General features: G+C 36.9%; 1 protein-coding gene across 1 annotated transcript; it reads right to left on the reverse strand.

The window, feature by feature from the left end:
- Positions 1-2,656: 2,656 nt before the first annotated feature.
- Positions 2,657-20,857, reverse strand: DTHD1 (death domain containing 1). The gene is made up of 10 exons (XM_032186349.1): positions 20,587-20,857; positions 16,368-17,178; positions 15,548-15,878; positions 14,701-14,880; positions 13,717-13,961; positions 12,461-12,625; positions 11,622-11,911; positions 9,040-9,284; positions 3,640-3,697; positions 2,657-3,056 (listed from the first exon to the last, which is right to left on the reverse strand). Exons 1-10 carry the CDS (start codon positions 20,855-20,857, stop codon positions 2,767-2,769), a joined length of 2,886 nt encoding a protein of 961 aa, XP_032042240.1. The 3' UTR covers positions 2,657-2,766.
- Between the last annotated feature and the right edge of the window lie 580 nt (positions 20,858-21,437).

The raw sequence follows: 21,437 nt of genomic DNA on the forward strand, positions 1-21,437 counted from the left end.
CACAGTTTTGGTGCTAGATGGGAAACTGGATTTTCCACAGCAATAATTCACTGATGTCAGCCTGTGACTGCATGCACTGTTTGGAAAGAAGCTGAATAGTCAGACATTCTTCCGTAAGACTGGAGATCTGCCTTGGCTGATGTCCCACTGCTCCTCCCTTTTCCATGAAATCTCTTTATATTCTGTTACAGCTTGATTTTAATTTATCTTAACTGTAAAGAACTGTATCTTTGGGGTCTGATTGCTGCTGATGTCATTGTTCTGTTGCACAGAAAGACATGATTTAGTCTAAAACCTCATTTGTTTGTGGTTTTATTTACAGGCTATGAACTTTGAAGGGGGAGGAATCTCTTCTCTGACACAAATTGTAGTAAAAAAATGTATATATATGTGAATATGCTGGTTGAGACCTAACAAGAAAGCATATATTCTCTGCATTTCCCCCTCTTGCCTGGAGACCCTGGGGTCAGGAAGACCTAAAGAGGGAAGGTGCTTCTGTGGATGTATGTTAGAGGAAAAGAGAAGTGTTCAGACATAATAAGCATGTTTGTGTGATTAAATCATATAATTTGTTGTCAAAATCTGTATTTTAATTATGTTTTTGTGATACAATGTTTTTGTGACCTAAGAAAATGTGTGCTTCGTGCTACCCAGGCTCTTCCAAAAGCTGAAATAACATAAAAAAATGGGAAAAACAGCTATGAAAGTTACCTAGAGAAGGTAGGATGCTGTACATTTGTTTGATACAACTAAAATATTGACTGTACACTGACCTGTGGAGGATCTCCAAATCCATGTGTCAGTGAAAAACATAATCTTAAATTCCGAGGAAGAAGAGACTGAATGCAGCTGGCCTTGTTGTGGATACTGTAAAGCATAGTGGGGGTATCCATGTCTTTATAGGTGGCTATTTTTTTTTCCCTTTTTCTTTTTAAATTTTGTTTTATTCACATTTTTTTTCCAGCATGTGAAATACAGGCATTATGGTTTTTGCTAGGCACAGAGGCCATCTTGTGGCAGGATGGTGGTAGTTGAATTAAAATACTTCCAATTTAGATGGAAAAAATAAGTCAAATTTATTGAAATATTTCCAGTATTATTTGTAGTACCCTTACATATTGAAGTATGATTACAATATATATATGTACTGACAGCATCTGCTGGGCCTGCAGCAGAATACTAATTCCTAAAGAGAAAGTACTGATGACAAAATATCTGAAGAAAAAAGATCTTAGGAAGAAAACTGCAGTAACATTTTTTGGTATCAGGAAGTCAGGCTACATTTAAAAAAACGTCTTTCTTTAAGGAAAAAAAGTGAAAAAGGTAATGATGGTTATGTCACTGCGAAGGGGTCAAGCTCCTCATAATTCTATCTTATAACTAAAAAATAATTCTGCAGGACAAGACATTACTGAATAGAATAATGAAATTAATGAATACTATTTTTCTTTATCTTTTCTTTTGTAATGTGATTTCACATTTATAGTAGTGTTTTGGAAATGATGCAAATGTATGACACCCTGAAAATAAAATATTCAGGCTAACAATGTGTATCGCAATTAAGTTTTGTCAGCAAGATGTACAGAGGTTCTAAATAGTTTAAATATTAATAAATCTTAGATTATTAATGTTTAGATTTAGATTAACATTTAAAGTTTGTATTATATTATTAATTAAATAAAGTGACTTGGAGGTAGGGGTTGGAGGAGTAGGCGAATTGCAGATTTGAATCTATAATAATAATAACTGAAAAATAAGTATGCACTAGTGGACTTTAAGAAAGAGCTGCATCTACTGCACGTTGGTAGCGCATTATGGAAACTGCACAGATGTGACAGCCTGTGCAATCAGAAATTGATATTTGCATATGCAAATACCAAGCTAAGCTAATTCACTGGACTTGTCAGCTACTTTGAGACTTGTAGCAGAAATGTCAAAGTTCATCTTCTAGAGACATCTGTGGTGTGTTAGGTGGATAGTAGTATAGTGGCAACTAACAGAAGACCGTTGCTTATTTGTTTTATTATCTACACCTCCAATACAAGAGCTCAATATAATGAATAAAGTTACAAGGAAAAAAAAAATTACATTTATAAGAAGGAATACTTCTTCCAAATTTGATTGTAGCCTGAAAAACAAAGACAAAAACAAAACCTGAAACATTACCATGATAGATAATAGTGAGGCAGCAAATCTGTTAAGTTCTGGAAACAGATTAGATATTGAAATGTGGTAATGCTGAAATTTTTGATGACATTCACAAGGATAATAAACATTCACAGAGAACATAAAAGTCAGGAATAGTTGCTAACAGGCTTACATTAAGAAGAAATTTCTTGTATTGTTGTAATGATCCATTAGGCTTTCCTCTGGAGAATCTGATAACTATTATTACTGGACATACAGTAGTCCATATATCATGGAATGATACATAAGTATAATGAATAATTCCTAGTTTTTAAGAGCATTTACAAATATGATCCTGTCAACTGAGTATGGTATGTTTAATTAGAGCCCTTATATATGTGTGCACACCAGTCCATAATTCCTCATACCTGTATTTTCAGTACATCATTTTTTCACAGGGTAAATGTTCACTTTTAGCAAGCAAGGGCATTGTTATCATTCTTTGTTTTAGTAAAGAGTTTACAAAGTGACAAATAAAAAAGTGGTCTGTCGCTTCATCAGACGATATATATCCTGGAAATATTCACTCTTCTCAACAAGAAAAAAGAGAAATCAGGCTGTTAGTTGCCAGTGATTCTGTCAAGCGAACACTTTATTTTGCCACTTACAACGAAGTTCTTCTGAAAGATCCCTTCTGCCGCTCTTCTGCAAATAGCGAGACAGGAGCTGCTGTTTATCAGCTGACCTCGGAAGGGTCTTTTGCCAGCAGCAAAGAAGCTCATAGATCTGGTGTGTTAAATTATCAGGGCACTTCAGCCTAACAAGCTGAAGTATGCTCCGCCGAACAGGGAGGCGTAAAGCAAGCAGTGATGTATTATCTTCTGCAAGCTCTTCTGCAAGCCAAAAGAGCAAGCTGTCCCATAGGGCCTCTGAAGGGCAAAAATTAGTAAAGTAATGCTATTATTTTTCTGTTATGTAAATATTTCTTTCAAAAAGCTTTCTAAAGCTGCAAGCTCGGTGGGTGAACTCCCAAACTAAATGTGATTTGTTTTTTACTGTAATGGAAACATCACCACTTCTTCTTTCTAATGTAATTTTTGGTAACTGAGACATGAAGTGGATATAGTCAAAAGCAGATTCAGTAATGATCTATAGCTCTTGGAACAGCATGGGGAAAGATAGCAATAAAATAAAAGGCATTTCCAATAACTGATACATTAGTTACACTGGAGCTTTCCAGTACAAACTGAATCTTATCATACAGAAAATTGTATGCTGCTCAAGTACACCCCCCTCCCCCCCCCCATGTTATCTTTAAAGAGCTTTTACATCTCCTGGTAACCAAATCACTTTTTGCTTTAAATAACTTTTAATGCATTAACTACTTTGGTTCCTGAATATGGCATTTTAAAATGTCAGTTACAACTTAAATAAATCCTGCCATTTAAAAAATAAATAGCTAATATAACTATTGTTTATGCTGATGTTAATATGTTATGTAAATGTTCTCACCTGATGAATCAGAAGAAATTCTTTTTGTGCTTCGTGGACGGTTGACCAACTTTTCATGCTATCAAACAAAATGTGTTGAACAAAGAGAAATGACTAACTGAGCACGGGATGAGGCACAGGGATGGGTCGTAGTACATCAGCACTGAAGACTGGTCCTACCTACACAGGACATTTGAGTCACTACTGAAAGTGAAGCAACACCATCAGCTGGTATAGATCAGTAAACAGCTATCGAACTAATGAAATGAAGTTCATTTACACAAAGTGGATGTTTATTGCATCTTATTAATAAGATTGATTTATGCAATTTAATAAAAGTTTCTTCAGTAGCATTATGTTGTGATAGGTGTATAGAAACTGGAGATACAGAACATCTGTAGGGAAACTTTGTACACAAGATGTATTCTAATTTCAAATGCTGCATTAACTTTTCCTTCCTGTCTCTGCGTACTTACTATAACGGTGTGCATAACATACTGTTTCAAGGAAGATAACAATACATACTGCATACTTAGAATCTGTTAGGTCTAGAAATTATACTATGTGTGTAGCTATAGTTATTCATTTTACATTGTTCAACTTTTAAGTATAAATCACTGAAAATCATCATCATTCAAAAGGAAAGTTTCATTAGCAAATACAGAGTTCTTCCTCTTTTTTCCTTTTAATACTGGAGAGAACGACAAAAACCTTTTTTCCTTTTAACTGAAAAAAGGGAAATTCTTGTGGGTCTTAATCTTGTTTCCTACTCCATGCAGAACAAGAAATTATTTACAAAAACACTGAGTACAAGAAGAAATTAATTTGCATCAAGTCAAGTGGGGCTCCTTTTTTGTTAGAACTTGCAATTGTTCTCTTTTAGTGCCCACATTAAATGTACTTTCGTCACACATTCAATTGTAGTACCTGGCTGTTTATGCTTTTCCTATGAGACTTGCTCTAGGTTTATTCATGGAGCTTCCCTTTTCCATTTATGAATTAATAGCATGAAATTCTCACTGAATAAATTACTCTCATTTTGCTGCTGAGCTTACCAAGCCCTGCTGAGTAAACACTTAAAATATCCAAAAGGTAAATAAAATCATAACCAAGTTACCAATTCACCTGTGAGTTAAACAGCTTTCCACAAGGCCTATGCTCAGGGGTCATGGTAGGTGATCTCAGTGTGCACAGGATACTCACGGTATGCACCACCTCGCAGTGCAAAACCATCCTGTGCTGTGCTGTATGCATCCAGAAATTTGAATCTGCCTGGTTTTGTGTGCTTCTACAGCAATTCTGACATGCACCAAGTGTGAATGAAGGTACGGTAACATGGCTGAAAAAACCCTCAGAATAAGGGGAATATAAAGCTCTTCCAGAAGGGGGCATTGTTTTTCTTCCAAGACAGGAATTTTTTTGGCTTCTTATTATGCCTTTATATTTGAACCTATTTTTATTCATTAATGAGAATTTAGCACCTCAAAACTCCGTATGATATTTTCAAAGTTATTATGGATGAACTCAATCACCCGTGGATTGACTTTAATCTGAACTACTTTATGCTACTTTATTTTAAAACAGTTGTAAAAATGGTAAGAATTGAAAATGAATATTGTCTAGAAATAGAACAATAATATACGATGCATTAGACCTAAAACATTAAATCTGCCTTTAAAGATTAAATATATCTGGTGAAGAGCTAAATTCATCCACGGTTCAGCTGCACTGGCACGTGGCCCTGCTGTTTTGGTTGACAGTGTAAGTAAAATACTCTTAGCGGTCAAAGCAGTTTTTTAGTCTGGAAGACCCTAAAATTAGCTAAGCAACTGCCCTTCTGAAGCAGAGGATCACATACTATTTTGCTGTTAGGCAGTCATTAAACGTAAAACTTCAGCAGCATAGTAATTTGATAACGCTTGAATGGATTACACCACTATTTTCTGCAAAGCATTCTGATTTCAGTCAGTAATACTGAAGTGCCCTGCAAAATGGACCTTCAGACATGGCCAGACTCTGCTTGCATATCAAACAGGACAGACAGAAAAGGAGAAATTAACCTTTTAAACTCTTCAGCCCAGCTTTACAATCATACAACTCCTTTGAAATCAGTAGGAAAATCACTGATAAGCTCATACATACTTGACATTAGAACCTGATCCACTGCATTTCCTTGTGTTGAAAATAACAGGTTTGACCAACCAGTGTTTTTGAATGCTGAGGAAATGAAAGCCCTATAAATAGGGCTTAGTTAATGGTTAGTTAATCTGTTATTACATTTAAACTAAATTTAAGATATTTATGAAAGTAGCAGAAATGTAAATAGTTTTTGTTATTCTGACCCTGTATTTCAAGGATTTTATTCCCAAACCCTGAAAGGGTTCCCCAGTATACTGGGAGCAAGTGAGAAATCCTTCACCAGAGCTATAGTTTAGAGTCAATTAATTCATTTTAAGAGACAAGATCCTTACTGTGACAACTTGGAATGTGTAAGCAGCTGTTAGTGTAAGATCAATATTATAAACAAAACAGCATTATCAATAGGAGAGAGATGAAAACTGAAAACTATGTTTTAATATGCTTGAGAGAGATGTGGTAGCTAAATTGCTGTATTGTAGTAGTATGCATGTGGTAGAAACTGGCAGAACTGAAGAATCATTGCTTCAGTATATCTGTCATCATCAGGGCAATGTCTATTATTAATGCTCAAATTGTAATAAATAAGCAGATAAACAGGAGTTACACATGGAAACAAAGCACCACAAACAATCAAAACCCTTACTGTTAGAAAAATGTTAGTCTATGCACATGAATGTGGTCAGATGGTTCTAGGTGCTTTGGCAATACATTAATGGCATCAGCATAAGATTAATTATGGACAGTGTTAGTCTTAGTTCATATTATATGAACATTAATGCTAGACTTGTTCTTTTATGAAGTGGTAAATAGCAGTTGCATTTGACAGATGGATGGTGTAGTTGCTTGTATAATTAGTGTGTTCAATTTCTCCATGAGTGTGTTTCCTCATCCAATTTTAACAATTTTCTTCTATTTCTTTTATTCATTAGGAACCAAAACGTGCATACATATCTGATTAAAAATTTTTATCACATCACAGAGAGTAAAGATAAGATAAAATTCCTAAGTTAATTTTACTGTCAGTGCTTTCTTCACTATTAACAATTTTAGGACATATAATAAGAAATGGTAAGTAATTAGAATTACATTTTTGTTGCCTTATCATTCAATTGCATCTGGATCATTATGTTTAATAAAAGGTTCTGTCTCTTTTCCAGGCAATTCGTTCCTCAAACACATTTTTAACTGCTGCAATATACTGTGAAAATGAGTTCATCTTTTGATTATTTTTGCATGCAAAACGTATGTTCTTTTGTATCATTAGTTATATCTGCCACTTACCAATATCACTGTTCTTGTATCCTGCAAAGGGGGCTGTAACCATTCCATTTTCTCTTCCTGAGTGTACAATATTTCCACTAATAACCAAAACCGCCTGAGGAGTTACCATTAACTTATTGTCTTTCTACATGGAACCACTCCATGTTTATGATCACCTTCTTTCTTTCCTCTGCTAAATAGTCTGTTTCAGTTCTGTGACCATGACTGCAGAGCATAGTCATAATATGGATGCCTTATGGATAAATGTCATAACCCTGTTTTGTTTTTATTATTATTATTATTATTATTATTATTATTATTATTATTATTATTATTTTGTTTTGTTTTTAATTACTAGTATTTATTTATTTATTGATGTGTGTGTTTAATTTTGTGTGTGCTAACATGTTCAGTCAGGTGAAAGTCCTGTACCAGGATTCTCCCATCATTTATTGTCCACCTGCAGAGCTAGTGTACTCCTACTTCATATAGTTCCTGACAATGCAGTAAGTGAATGTATCTGTCAAGGGCTGAAAGGACAAAAGATTATCTGTGTTCCTGATGTTAAACTTCCTTTCCAATTTAACATTTACAATTTAACAACCATAACCATGTTATGCAGTTCTTCTGCTTCTTTTACACAAATAGGCTGCCTGGGTGTTTTTGCATGCCCACATATATTACATATTCTTGTACACTTATGCAGAGTGACCAGATTTCAAGATCTCAGCCATACTGGGAAAAAGAAAATGTGCCCTTAAATTTAGTAGGAGAAAAAGGTTAGTCAGAAATAATTGTTTTGAAAAATCTGAGTTGGATATTTTAAGACTAGTGTGTATAGCATGAGGCTGTATACACCAAAACAAATCTGAGGCACTTGATAATTATCTTTGTGGTTTAGTACAAATGCAGCCCGTTTTGCTAAATCTTATTCTAAATATACAGTAAGATTAACTAAGGACGAAAAATGGGATGGAAGAGTGGCAAGTGGATGGAAGAAAACTAATTGATACCTAGGTTGTGTCACTGGTTCTTGTTTTGTTTGTTCGTGGGTTTGGGTTTTTGTTTGTTTGATTGTGATCTTCCCCAGTGGAGCCTCAAGAGTTTTTATTTCTCTCTCTGTGAGTACTATACATGGGATGCTAGCCCTGTGAAAAAGCAAAAAGGGTGAAAGCATGTGATTCCCCTCTGCCAAATTTACATTTTATATGGATTTTATCACTAAAAGAAGCCTCCTCTCAAAATCTTCTGCACTTAACTGTTCTTATTTTATACTTGGGAGAATAGAAATGAGAGAAAAATCAAGAGCTATGCTTACAGAATAGAAGCTGTATTTGCAGGTAATACTTTAAGAAGAGTGAGTTCAATTACATTCAAAAAGAAACAGGTGCTACTGCATGCCACTAGAGATTCAGACCAGTGTCACCTGCACAGATTTTGAGATTAAAATGTATGTAAACTTGATAAAAGTATTCTAGTGGCAGCATTTTATACAATACAGGATGTTGATATCTGGGCTCTTTGAAAAGATTACAATTTTCATTCCATTAAAGGTTATTTGTGTATGAATAGCTTTCACCAGAGATGAAGTCAAATGCCCACATGGCTGTATTGCAAAGGCTTATCAAATATAATAGGAAAATCAGGTGATAGGAGGAAGGTTACATCAACCATTTATGCACCTACAATTTGCAATTCTGTACTGCCTAGACAAGGTTACAGAGAATATTTAACTGATACTTAAGTAATAATTTCTCAGGGTCATACCAGCTGGAACGGGCAAATCTGTGAAAAACTTTTGCTAAGTACAATTTTTCTATGCTGGTCCTTGGATGAGAGTCTCTCACCTGCCAAGAGAAATTCTGAGGGTGTTTTGTACATTGCTGATGGATCAGAGCTGCAACATCAGCAATTCTTTGGCTTATCTGTAATGGAAAAATTGTACCAAGATACGTTTGCCTTACATATACATGGTAAGCGAGTGTGGAAAATACCTCTAGCATTATCAAGTGAAAAACTCACCTTTGGTAATGTTAGTGCCAATTTGCACAGTGGTGACTGGTGTTGGTAATCAGCACATGGCAAGGGCTGTTTCCATTCCTTGGTTATCATCTCTCTGGTAATTTTATAAAAAACAGCTGTTCCTTTGTAATGAGGTGAACTGTGGTTACCAAACTCATCCACTTCTTTAATTTCAAGCTCTAGCTTGGGCTTTCTTTGTGAATGAAAAGTCAACCTGTAGCCTTTTCCAAAATCTTTTCCATTTTCTGCAGACCATGCAACAACAACGACAACAAAAAAGACAAACAAAAAAACATGAGCAAACAGAACACCATTTTACATGTATACACTGTATTTGGATGTGTGGTATTTAAAATAATTAATTACAATGAGTTAAATGGAACTAATCACATAATAATCTTTGCCATTGTTTTTACTTTATATTGGATGTCTGACGCTCAAATACTTCCCCTAGCCTGCCTTAGTAGTTGGAATATATTCATAGTTAGCTGTCTTAGCCCCTGAATTGTTGGCATGGGTTGGCATGTTGGCATAAGTGGTGAAGGCTGTGCTACAATTTGATAAGTAAGGAAAATGGAAGGTGATAAATTATATAACAGAGAGAAATAAAAGTCATGGTGAGAATTGAATTAGAAATATATGTTTTCTGGTTATTCATGATGGATGTCTGCCTATCTGTAACAGCAACCAGAATGAGTTCAGAGGGGTATGTGCATTTTTAGGACTTGTAATTTCATTTTATGTGATGTATCTCTAACACTACCCTTTCCGTAGATAAGCAGGCAACCTGGAGGTTTCTCTTTTGGGAGAATTTCTTTAGCATAAATGGCGTTTTCAACGGGTGAGTTTATATAAAATGTACAAAATGTTCAGGGAGCTACATACATGTTAATAGGTGATTTCCAAAGCTGACAGAAGAGACTGTATGCAATTTTGTGTGAAAATTTTTCTGAGGTTTCTTATCTCATCTCCCTTTAAGTAAATTGCTGAATAGGGGAAGCCAGTGCATGGAATGCTCAAGACTGCTAATGTGAACAGCATAATAACTCTCTCATTGCGTCAGTTTATGATGCAACTCACAATAACCACCATTTTGCCCTGGATTTCAGTGTTAAACCTCACTCACTTTACGTGAATGTACACAGATAAAATAGCAGACTGTCTATTTCTATTTTGAATCTGTTTAATTCCTATCAAAGGCTCATTAAGTTAAAAAGCCATTATTTCATTGATAGAATTCTGCCCTTTTAAGATAAAAGATAAACCAGCTGCTTCCAAGGGACCAGGTTGCACAGAATGTCATAGGTTGGAAGAAATCTCTAAAGATCATCTTGTAGACCAGTTCTGCTCAAAGCAGTGTAACTGTAGTGGGTTTACGTGGCAAGGTTTTGGTACAGGGGGGGCATAGGGGTGGCTTCTGTGAGAAGAATTCAGAATCTGCCCCATATTAGGTAAGGGCCCTGCTGCTGGCCAGAGCCAAGACAATAAGCGATATTGTTTGTGCCTCTGTGAGAGCAAATTTAAGAAAGGAAAAACAACTGCTGTGGAACAGCAGCTGGGAGGGAGAGAGAGGAGTGAGAAACAACCTTACAGATGCCATGGTTGGTGAAGAAGGATGGGAGGAGGTACTCCAGGCGCTGCAGCAGAAGTCCCCTGCGGCCTGTGATGAGGACCACTGTGGAGCAGGCTGTCCCCCTGCAGCCCATGGGAGTACCACGGTGGAGCAGGGTTCCACGCTGCAGCCAGAGGAGGAGCCCCCAGTGGAGCAGGTGGTTGTGGCCTGGAGGAGGCTGCGGTCCATGGAGAGCCCCCGCAGGAACAGGCCCTGGGCTGGAGCTGCCGCCCGTGGTGGACCCAGGTTGGAGCAGTTTGCTCCTGAGGGATGGACCCCGTGTTACAGGGCCATATCTGGAGCAGTTCTTGAAGAGCTGCTGCCTGTGGGAAGCCCACATAGGATCAGTTTGGGAAGGACAGCATCCCATGAGAGGGACCCCACGTTGCAGCAGGAGCAGAGAGTGTCTGAGAAGGAGCGGCAGAGACAAAGTGTTATAGACTGACCACAGCCCCCATTCCCCCGTTCGCCTGTGCCGCTCGGGGAGAGGATGTGGAAGAGGGTAGATAGGGGGAAGGTGTTTTTAGTTTCCTTTGTTTCTCACTTCTCTAGCTTGTAAGTAATAGGCAAGAAATCTTACTAACTCCCTACTCTGAGTCTCCATCACAGTAATTGTTGAGTGATCTTCCCATCCTTATCTCAACCCTTGAGCCCTTTGTGTTGTATTTTCTCCCCTTTCCCCTTTGAGGAGAGCGGATGAGAGAGTGGCTGTGGTGGAGCTTGGCTGCCCACCCAAGTAAAACCACCACAGAACAGGTTGCTCAGGATATTGTTCATCTAGCACATTTGATTTGTCAGTTAGAGCAGTTTCCTCTGCAGTTCCATGCACCTGTCATTTATAAGCTATAAAACAGTGAAATAACTAAATATGCTGTGACTAACCACAATCTATTGATGTTCACATACAGTATTTCTGAACAGCTGAACTGACTGATAAAGTACATCCAGAAGCACCAATTAATTACCTTACCTGAAGCAAATATATTGCCTGTAAATTGAAAATGAATCTGCTCTCCTTCTCTTAATGGAAACTGCTGCGTAGGTTCTGGGGGACCAAAGTAGCCCTCCTCGTGGAGATTTTGAAGCTCCCAGGACAATTCTTTGGATGCAGATAGTAAAACTACTATTTTATTTGGGTTTTCTCTTTTCCGATACAATATCACATTAGACATTGTGCTACAAACAGCTTCTTCCAGAGCCTGAGCAAAAAGGAGAAGATACGTAGTTTCCAAAAGGAATGAAAGCCGAATGACCACAAAGCTGCATTAAAAAAGGTAAGAAAGTAGACAGTTCTATCAATTCAACAGCTAACAATTAATTATGTAAAATAACACAGCTCTTAGTCTCTCATAGATATTTTGTTATCTCTTTTTATTCTGTTTTCCAACACATGAAAGAGTGAAAATCTGCCTCTGCTGTAGAGTATATTGGCTCTATATCTATGAATTAAAATACATATGAATTTTAGAGGAAAGTAAGAAACTATTTCTTAATAAGAAATTTCCAAAAATGGTGTTGTAGTTAGCTAAATCACACCCTTCCAAATTTAGATTAATATCTGTATTTTCAGCCTCAAATTTTGGGTATGTTACATTGTGCACAATCTATAGATGAAAAAATATTTAAATTTATATTTTCTGTAATTATGCGTAACAAGTCTAAATGACCTGATACTACAAAGTAAAAGAAAGAGATGCTGGCAAGTTAATAATTTACAGTGAATGACTTCTTGATTCTACTAATTTACATTGACCCATACCCTTGGAAGTAAATAGTAAATAAAAATTTATTAAATTATCAGTACATTACCTTTCTAAATGTTCATTTAGTTCAAATGATACAAGCCCATTTCGTGCATTCTGGATATTAATATCATCAAACACCATCCATTCCCGTTCTTTGTATCTATGACCTAATAATTTCAAAGAATCGCTGAGATTCTCTCCATTCTTTCTCACAGAAGCACTTGTAGCCCTGGAAAGCCAAGAAATTATACAAAACAAAAGAAAACCACAACTGCAGAAGGAGTAAGAGTAAGGCTTGAGTAAGGCTTGTATTTGTAGCACTGCTTTCCCTTCTGCTTTCCTTGATGACTATGCATTTTTTTCCACCTCGTAGAAAATATACTTCTGAAACCATACTCCAGAGCACATAAGGAAAGTAATTGTTAGCCTCAGCCTATTTGCAAATGAAGGAAAATGTTGACATTGGAATTTGTATAGAAACAACCAATTTGTAGTCTTTTCTAGTAGTGCTTTAACTGAGAATCTAAAATACTATTTAAACTATGCTTAAGAACCGATAAGTGCCACAAGGGTACTGCTGCACAATGAAGTGCTTCTGGTATGAGAAATGCATTTTGAATCTCCTATTAACTGCCATGGGCAACCTTCCCAAATCTGAAGTTTGTGATGAAAATGGATGTCTAGTCAAGGAGATCAATGTGACTGTAAACTCTTTATGATGTGACAAGTGTTTCAGAAATGGAAAGCTGGAACATTGTCTTCCTTCTCCATCTGTACTCTGCTTATTTTGAAGATAATCATAAATGTTATTACACTGCCAGTTAACAACTGAAATTTAGAGATTTATTTTTTTTTAGGTGTCTCCATGTTTTAATGCTTAAAAAAGGTCTAATTTTTATAAATCTTGTAGCGTGTGCTTTGGAAAAATCTGACCCTTTCTCTGGTGCAGGTACCAAAAAAATGACATGCCTTAAATCATTATTTCAGAAATTTTGACTCAAGTAGCCATTGGAATGTGTGGAAGTAGAGATCAGAAAATTCAGTGCATTTCTCATCCTCACTCCTGCTAGAAATAAAGTGGTCAGCAGCAGTTAGCATATTTACATTATACATCAACATATTATATGGATTTTCTTTGTGAAGTGATAACATGAGAATTGTGTGGATCTGTGCTAGTGTTTCTAATAACATTTGTAACTATAGAAGACTGTACTCAAGAAGTAACACATTTTTAGTGCAAAAATTATTAATGAACATCTGTTAAAATTAATTAATTTTAATGCTTTTAGTATGCTGAATTTGTAGTGGAGTTGTTCTTACCGAGGATGGTATGCTGCAGCAACCCTCTTTACTGTAGCACTGATGGCTCTCACTTGTTCTGTCTCATCTCCTTGCCTTTTTTTTTCTGGGTTTGGAGGACAAGGTAGAGTAATAGTGACTGAGTTATTAAACGGTTGGGCTGAAGGATGCTGGACATAAACCAGTGCACTGGTGGATACCACTGAGTAGTACATATCATGTCTTGCTTTCAGTGTGGAAATCAGTGATGGTTCAATTGGCTGAACCTAAATATAGAAAGCAATTGTACAAGTAATTTGTAAATGAATAAATCTTCCCTTACATGCCTTCACTTTCTAATTGTATTATCTTTTGAAATTGGATGAGAAAGGCTTTAGGCTCCTCACTGTACCCAGGACCAACCCTAATAATGTGCAAGGAATTTATACAGTACACAGCTAAGTGCTCCAAAGTAATCAAAAACTGGAAACTTTTCTGACTTAAATATTTGACAGTTAACTTGAGCTTCTCTGCATGTAGTACTTTGGTTGTTACGGAGGAAGGGAGAAACACAGTATAACTGAAGGAAATTTTGAGATTTTTCCTAGCCTAACCCTAAGAGGTGGCAAAGTCTGTTGCAGCACATGGCAGAAATGAAGAAGGTCACATGAGAAAAATTGTTCCACTAACTTAGAAACTGGGCCATACAGTTGAAGTTTGGTGTTGATGCTTAAATCATTGTGGAAAGCAATTGTTGTTTTTTTTTTTTTCTGAAGTATATCGAACACAGGTTGATGGATCTTCCTTTTAGGTGGAGATACCATACTGACTACTAGCAGTATCAAGTGGTTTTAACAATGCTGACAGGAAACCATTTGCTATGAATAGAGGATGTGGAGGTGCCACTGCTTTTCATAGACATCTAATAATGGAACAGGTTGCCCTTTAACACTGTTATCATCGGTACTTCAGAACTGATCAGATAACACAGAGTTGTGGAACAAGTACTGCGTATTTCAGTCTCACCTTTAACTGCATGGCTGCTGGAGAACTGAATGTTTCTGGAGGGTAATAGAAAGAGATTCTAGAATCCATGCTCAGCTTTTGTGAGAGTCCTGTCTTTGGAACAGTAAATGTTTCTCTCTTTAAGCATGACAACACAGAAAAAACACCCAGCTGGTAAACTTTCACTTCCGCAAATGCTTCCTGTATAAAGAGAAAGTGGGGTAGAGTACATCAGAGGGAAAGGAAGCTGTGTTCTGCAGCACGTTAGCATTTTGAGAGGGCAACATTAATTATAGAGAAAAGTATGAAACAAAATGAATTATTATTGTGAAGTATTATTGCCACTTCGATGCCCAGTTATCTGGTGATTTCTAGTCATCATGTAATGTCATTCATATTCCAGTGTATGACTGGCATGAAATGTGATGAGCTCATCAACTGGGTGATGAATCTTACCCAACGTGATTACTTCTGCAGTTAAAAAAAGAACTGAGATGGAGTTTTGACTTGTACGCCCAGAACTGTGTTACTTCTTTGTGATCTGAATGCAAAACAATTCCCCTTAAGATTTTACTTTTATCAAAGAATGCAACATATTATACGTATTTACAAAATCATAAATTAATACTCAGTCATTAGTATTGTGGAAACAGACACTTCCCTTATGACTACTAGTGAAAAAAGGACCTTGTTAAATACCAGCTTTCAAGTAGAATTCATTCTTGAGGGGGTAAAGGAAAGTTCAATTTAACCCCATGTAATGGGCAATATGGCTTAATAAGGACAAATTTACTTGTATAACTCCACGCAGGCTAATCTGAGCAACTGTACTGATGTTTTCACAGTGTTTAGATAAGAGGTTACCAACCTTATAGTTTCCTTGGTATCCCTCCAAAGAAATGGGAGTTAAGTAATTTGATTGAAAGTTCACTTCTGTCACCTTCACCATAATTTCCCGATAATTTCCTCTGAAGCATGAAGTAAATGGGATTGCAATGTTGATAGGGAAAGGGATTGTTTTCTCATAATCAGAGCATTCAATACTGATAACATTGCTGATCAGCTCCTCACAGTCATCAACCACCAAGGAACTAGTGTCATTGACTATCTTACATGTCAGATTCTCCAGAGCAGTTGCAGGGGCTTTAATAAAACAAACTACTTTACGTTCATTCTTACCACTTTCTTCCACTAGAAACCTGTAGAAAAAGAATAAAAAATATTAGGTTTTGTATTTTGAATGTGGTGGTGTCTTGCTATAATCATTGCTTCATTATAGTAAAAACAGATCATTCATAAGAACATATGTATATGAATAGATAGGAAGATCATGAAAAAAATTATGTTGAGCTTGTTTCAGAGCAGTTTACAAAGTATTACAGAATATACTAATTGGGGTCCTTTTCTACTGATTTCCAGCAATTTTGGAACTACTGACTTTACTGTCTGTGACTCAGTTCCTCAATGGTTTAAAAAAATAAAAATCTATGCAATCAATCAGAAAGCTTCAGTTTACTTTAGACCAAACTGAAGATCTTCACTGTGCATGTTATAACTTAAATTGTAAACTGGTATGTGCAAGGCCAGCAGCTGTTTGATATGTGCATATTGAGCTTGTGGGCCCACAGATGTTTATATATATGCTAATAAGCAATATTAATGTATGTCTGAAAGAAGAATATGCTTACTCTTTGTTCATCCAGTGCCCAGATTTTTGCACTTCTGAATCATTTGTAGATGGATTCACAGCAGTAAGATCACATGTTTGTGCTAAAAATGTAATTAGACCATTTGTACAAATCTCATAATTTGTTTTCATTTTACTGTCTTCCATTTGCTCTGACAGTCTGTGTTCTTCACTTTCCACCTCTTTTGACAGTTCTATGACTACTGCCTTTTCTTCCTCTTCACAAGGACTTGTGACAATTTTGTCGTAAATATCTGTCAATGTCTGAGATGGAAGGCCTTCTCGAGTGCCCTTAAGAGCATCTTGACAAGCCAGTTCTGAATATTTTTCTGTAAGAGCACTATCTCTGAGAGGTTTATCTTTCCCAGTATTATCCTTTTTCTCTGGAGTAGAGGTCATTAGCACTCTGTATTCACCATCTTCCTTTTTAATTGGAGGTTCTCTGCTAATGTTCTGTTCTTGAGCAGATACATTTTCAGCTGATGATGCAAATATTTCTTTTGCCACAGTTTTAGTGTCACTTGGCTGGATTTGATTAATGTTCTGACTTTCTGTCTTGTTAGGAGAAGGATTTTTTGGGGATTGCTGACTGGGACTAGAAGATGCTTGCACAGACTCCATTGCTTCTCCTACAGAACAACACACACTTGTTTCCCCAGAAGTATTTTGAACAGTCTGGATAGTCTGGATCTGAGAATCGTCTGGGTTGCAGCTAGCAGCATAAAGTTTATTTTTGGCCTCTTGAAGGTGTGAAACTGTGTTTGTCAAATAATCTTTCATTTTCTGCAGACAATCTATAATGTCATTGTACTCTGAGGGGAAGAAAAAAAAAAAGTAGGTAACCAATTAAATTTTGCTATGAGAACTAGACAAAAATGTGAAGACTTTTACATGTATATATAGTGAATTGCACCTAATTCCATAATCCCACGCAACACATGTAGTAAAATATATTTCCTGGCTTTCATTTAATGTTTTTGCACTTTCTGCTATTCAGTTTGAGTGAATTTCTGAGGAACTGAAGTAAAATGTGTGCTTGTCCAAGTACTATTGTGGCAGCTCTAATGAACCCCATTCTAATGATCAGAAACAAGCTAAATTCTTAATGACAATTGATCTAAAGCAGGGAATTGGTAAATAATAGTCGAATCAGCTTGGGAACAGCTTGAAAACTAAACATTAATTACGTATATTTCCCAGAATTGGATCTTGCAAGATTCTAACATATGGGTCTCCAACAAAGCCATTATATGTGACCTCAGTATTAAACATGCTTAGCAGCTTTGAATTTTTGCTCTAAAGAACAGAGTATAATGCAAGAATACCAGCACATTTACAATGCTGAAATTCAGCAGTTTGTAGCATGTAGTTATAGGAATGGTAGAAGTTTGCCTTGCGTATAACTACAAGCACTGGGTGAAGAAACATGCAACAAAAGCAAACATTCCCTGTCATTCATTTAATATTTTATCTTTAATGATAGTATTTATTTTATGATCCCTCACTTGTCTTATCTTATACCTTTTCTTAGAAAACTTTCCAGGTATTATTGCCGGAGATTTCATTGTATTACAAACAGCTCTCCCCTCACCTTAAGTTGTCAATCTCTCTATAACTGGAAGTATGCCTTCATGAATTAGGTATATCGCAAGCCTCTGGAAGAAATTCTTACTTTCTTTTTGCTGCATAAACTCCTAAAAAGCTTTGCTTTGCTGGCTAAATCTACTGGAAGTCAATACAAATAAGAAAATTGTGTAGATGAAAGATGGTATAGTGTGTTCTCCACTTATAGAGGAGAGAGAGAGAGACAACAGAATGACAATAGAAAGGATTTGATGCTTTTGGTACCAGTGGGGAAAATGGTGATTTTTTGTTAACTTTATTCAGTAACATCATATGAAGTAAATCAGTATCTCAAGGTTTTCAAGTTTGAAAATAACTGTTTTGAGTAAGAATTTCATAGCTATATTAGTTTAGATAGGCCTTTAACTTCCACCTTTATTTGCACCTTATTGAGTTAAAAAACTACAGAGTACAGTTCAGTATAATTTTTTTTTTATTGCTGATCCCAGTCTAAAAATTATTCCTTTGCAATAGTTTTTTAGTTTTCAAATTATTTGGTTTAGGATCTTGATTATCTAGAAAAAAAAAAAAAAAAAAAGCCAACACATTTTAAATGTTTTGTTGTTGTTGTTTGTTTGTTTGTTTTTTTGTTTGTTTTGTTTTCCACTGGCAGTTCAAGGAGAAAATGAGTTTTTTCTAAGACACTGCTATTTTTCCAATGGTACTTTTACAATGGTGAAGAACTTCCAAATAGTTTAACAAGCATGAGATAAACAAAAGGACTGGAAATAACAGAGCTTGCACAGCTTGGTTTACATAAGAGGCTGGAAAAAAAAAACAACACTTCCTAGTGTCACTAATGCAAACCTCAAGCTTTGGCAGTGCAAACTATCCTGTTTACTACCTGAAGTTTGGATTCTCTAAATAACAACAACAACCAAAAAGAAAACCTACAGCCACTTTAACTTTCTTAAAATCCAATATATAGATCATAGTGTCATTCTAAACAATATTATTTTCCTACATTGTGAACTTTAAAATAATATTTTAAAATATTCAAATTTAAAATTAAAAGAATAACTTAATACTTCCATGCTTGGCGTAAAGCCAAAAAACCGACACTGCCCTGTAACTTTAGACCTTAGGTAGCCTATATGCAAAGTGTCTTCAAACCTCTTGCCAACTGATTATTTTATGGGAAAACAAGACAGTTAATTCTTAGAAAGCTCAAACAAAAAAGGTCGTATAGATCATGAGGCCAACAAAGCAAAACTAGCTTGATCCTGGAGTCTGGAAGCAGGTCCTATCATAGAATCATGCAGTCATTAAGGCTGGAAAAGACCTCCAAGATCATCTGGTCCAACCGTCCCCCTACCACCACTATCACCCACTAAACCATGTCACTAAGCGCCAGGTCCAACCTTTCCTTAAACACACCCAGGTACGGTGACTCCACCACCTCACTGAGCAACCCATTCCAATGTGTAACAACTCTTTCTGAGAAGAAACATCTCCTCATTATCAACCTGAACCTCTTCAGCACAACTTGAGGCCATTCCCTCTTGTCCTGTTGTAGTCCCTGTCAGAAATGTTTTTTTTTTATTATTACTCTGGACACCTTATAAACCTTCAGGACACAGGCTCATTAATGTGGGCATGTCTAAAGATTTTTGTCCCCCTCTAGTCTCAGAATCATTCCCTTAGACCACTATTAAATGTTAAGTTTTCTTTTCTACCATGACTAATATTTACTAAGATGCTGTTTCTGAGGAAAGAGATTTGTTTCATTTGTCGTGAAACCTGCATTTCTTTTTTCAGGAGTAAAATCCAGATTTAGTTCTCACAATACATAGCATGGTTAGAGATTTTAAAATACAAGCACAAAAATGTAATGTTCATGTGTTTATCTGTACACTAGGATGACAGAATTCATAATTATTACTATCTTTTTTAACTACACTGTTACTTGTTGAGGACTGTAGTCTATAAATACTGTGTTCCTGCCCAGAAACCCTAGCAATAGTGGGGAGCTGTCTGTGAGGAGAGGCAGGGGCTGCCCCGCACTGGACACAGTCAGTTCCAGTGAGTTCCAACAGCCCCACCGCAGGGCCCTGTCGGCAAAGGTGGTGCTGGATCTGTGAAAATATGTTTAAAATGGGCAAAGACACCAGAGAGAGTGAATAAAAATTTATGGGAAACTGCCCTGCAAACACCAAGACCAGAGAAGGAGGGCCAGGGAAGAGCCGCTACCAGTGTTGGAGCTGACATTCCCCTGCAGCATGTGAGGAAGACATGGTGGAGCAGATCTCCATGCTGCAGCCCATGCAGGACCCACACTGGAGCAGGTATACCCTGGAGGAACTGCAGCCCATGGAGAGCCCAGGGTGGAGCAGGGGTCTGGCAGGAGCTGTGAGCTATAACCCAAGCTGGAGCAGGAGTAAGTGTGAGGAGGAAAGGAGGGGCACAGAGGAGATGTTAGGGACTGACCACAAGCCCATCCCCATGCCCCGTGTTGTGCTGGGTGGCAGGAGGGGTGGTGAAAGGAGTGAAGTTGAGCCTAGAAAAAAGGAGGGGTGCGGGAACATCATTACATGTCATAACTTAGCATCCAATACACCCAGTCCATTCTCTTTGTGGGGAGGTTGCTTTATACTTGCCTGGACTTGCAGTCAATTCCTTGTGTTTGTCATGGAGAACACTCAGCAAGTGGCAAGTGTCTTGAAGGCTTTCTGTAATGTTCCCCAGGTGTTGGCTGAGAGATCCGCTCAGCTCTCTTGTTGAAGAGCTCAGTCTTAGCACATACTCCACTCTCTCTTCTTTATCACTTTTCAGAAGCACATCTCTTGCTAGCAGGTTCAGTTGCCAGATCTTTTCGAGTTGTTCTGATTTGTCTGCAGAAGGTGTAAACCTACCTTCAGCCATTTCCATCTTATATTCAGGATGTCCAACTACAATTTTTTTCTGGTGTTCAGACACTTTCACAAGATGATGTCCTTTCTGCAGACTGCACTGTTTATTGTTTGTAACTTAAACGGCTTATAAAAAGGTACTATATTCGACACATACTGCAAAAATCAAGCTCTAGCTCAGTAACTCTGAGTTGATGTTGACTATTAAAAAGTTACTAGGTGACAAAAAGGTGTGGCTCTGGTGTGACTAAGGGCAAGAAATGCCAAGAGATGCCAATGTACAGCACACACATTTAAGAGCATAAATAGGAAGGTTATATAACTTGGTTATGTAACACTGACTTACACTGCAGGAACTATGAGCTGTTTCTTATTTCAATGGCAGCAAATGATCAGTACCTATGAAATCAAGCCCTAACTAAGAATTCATAATTATATAGTCACCACCAACAAGGAAGTGCAGCTTTTCATTGCAAGCTAGCATTAAGTGCAGTAGGTCACTAGATGCCGTTTTCTAACAACTGCATTTTCTTTGTTGTTCAGGGACATCAAGTATGTGGGACAGATCCAAGCTGTATGATATATTTGAATTATACGTT

The sequence above is a fragment of the Aythya fuligula genome, chromosome 4 (assembly GCF_009819795.1).
Source record: "Aythya fuligula isolate bAytFul2 chromosome 4, bAytFul2.pri, whole genome shotgun sequence".
Classification (NCBI taxonomy): Eukaryota; Metazoa; Chordata; class Aves; order Anseriformes; family Anatidae; genus Aythya; species Aythya fuligula.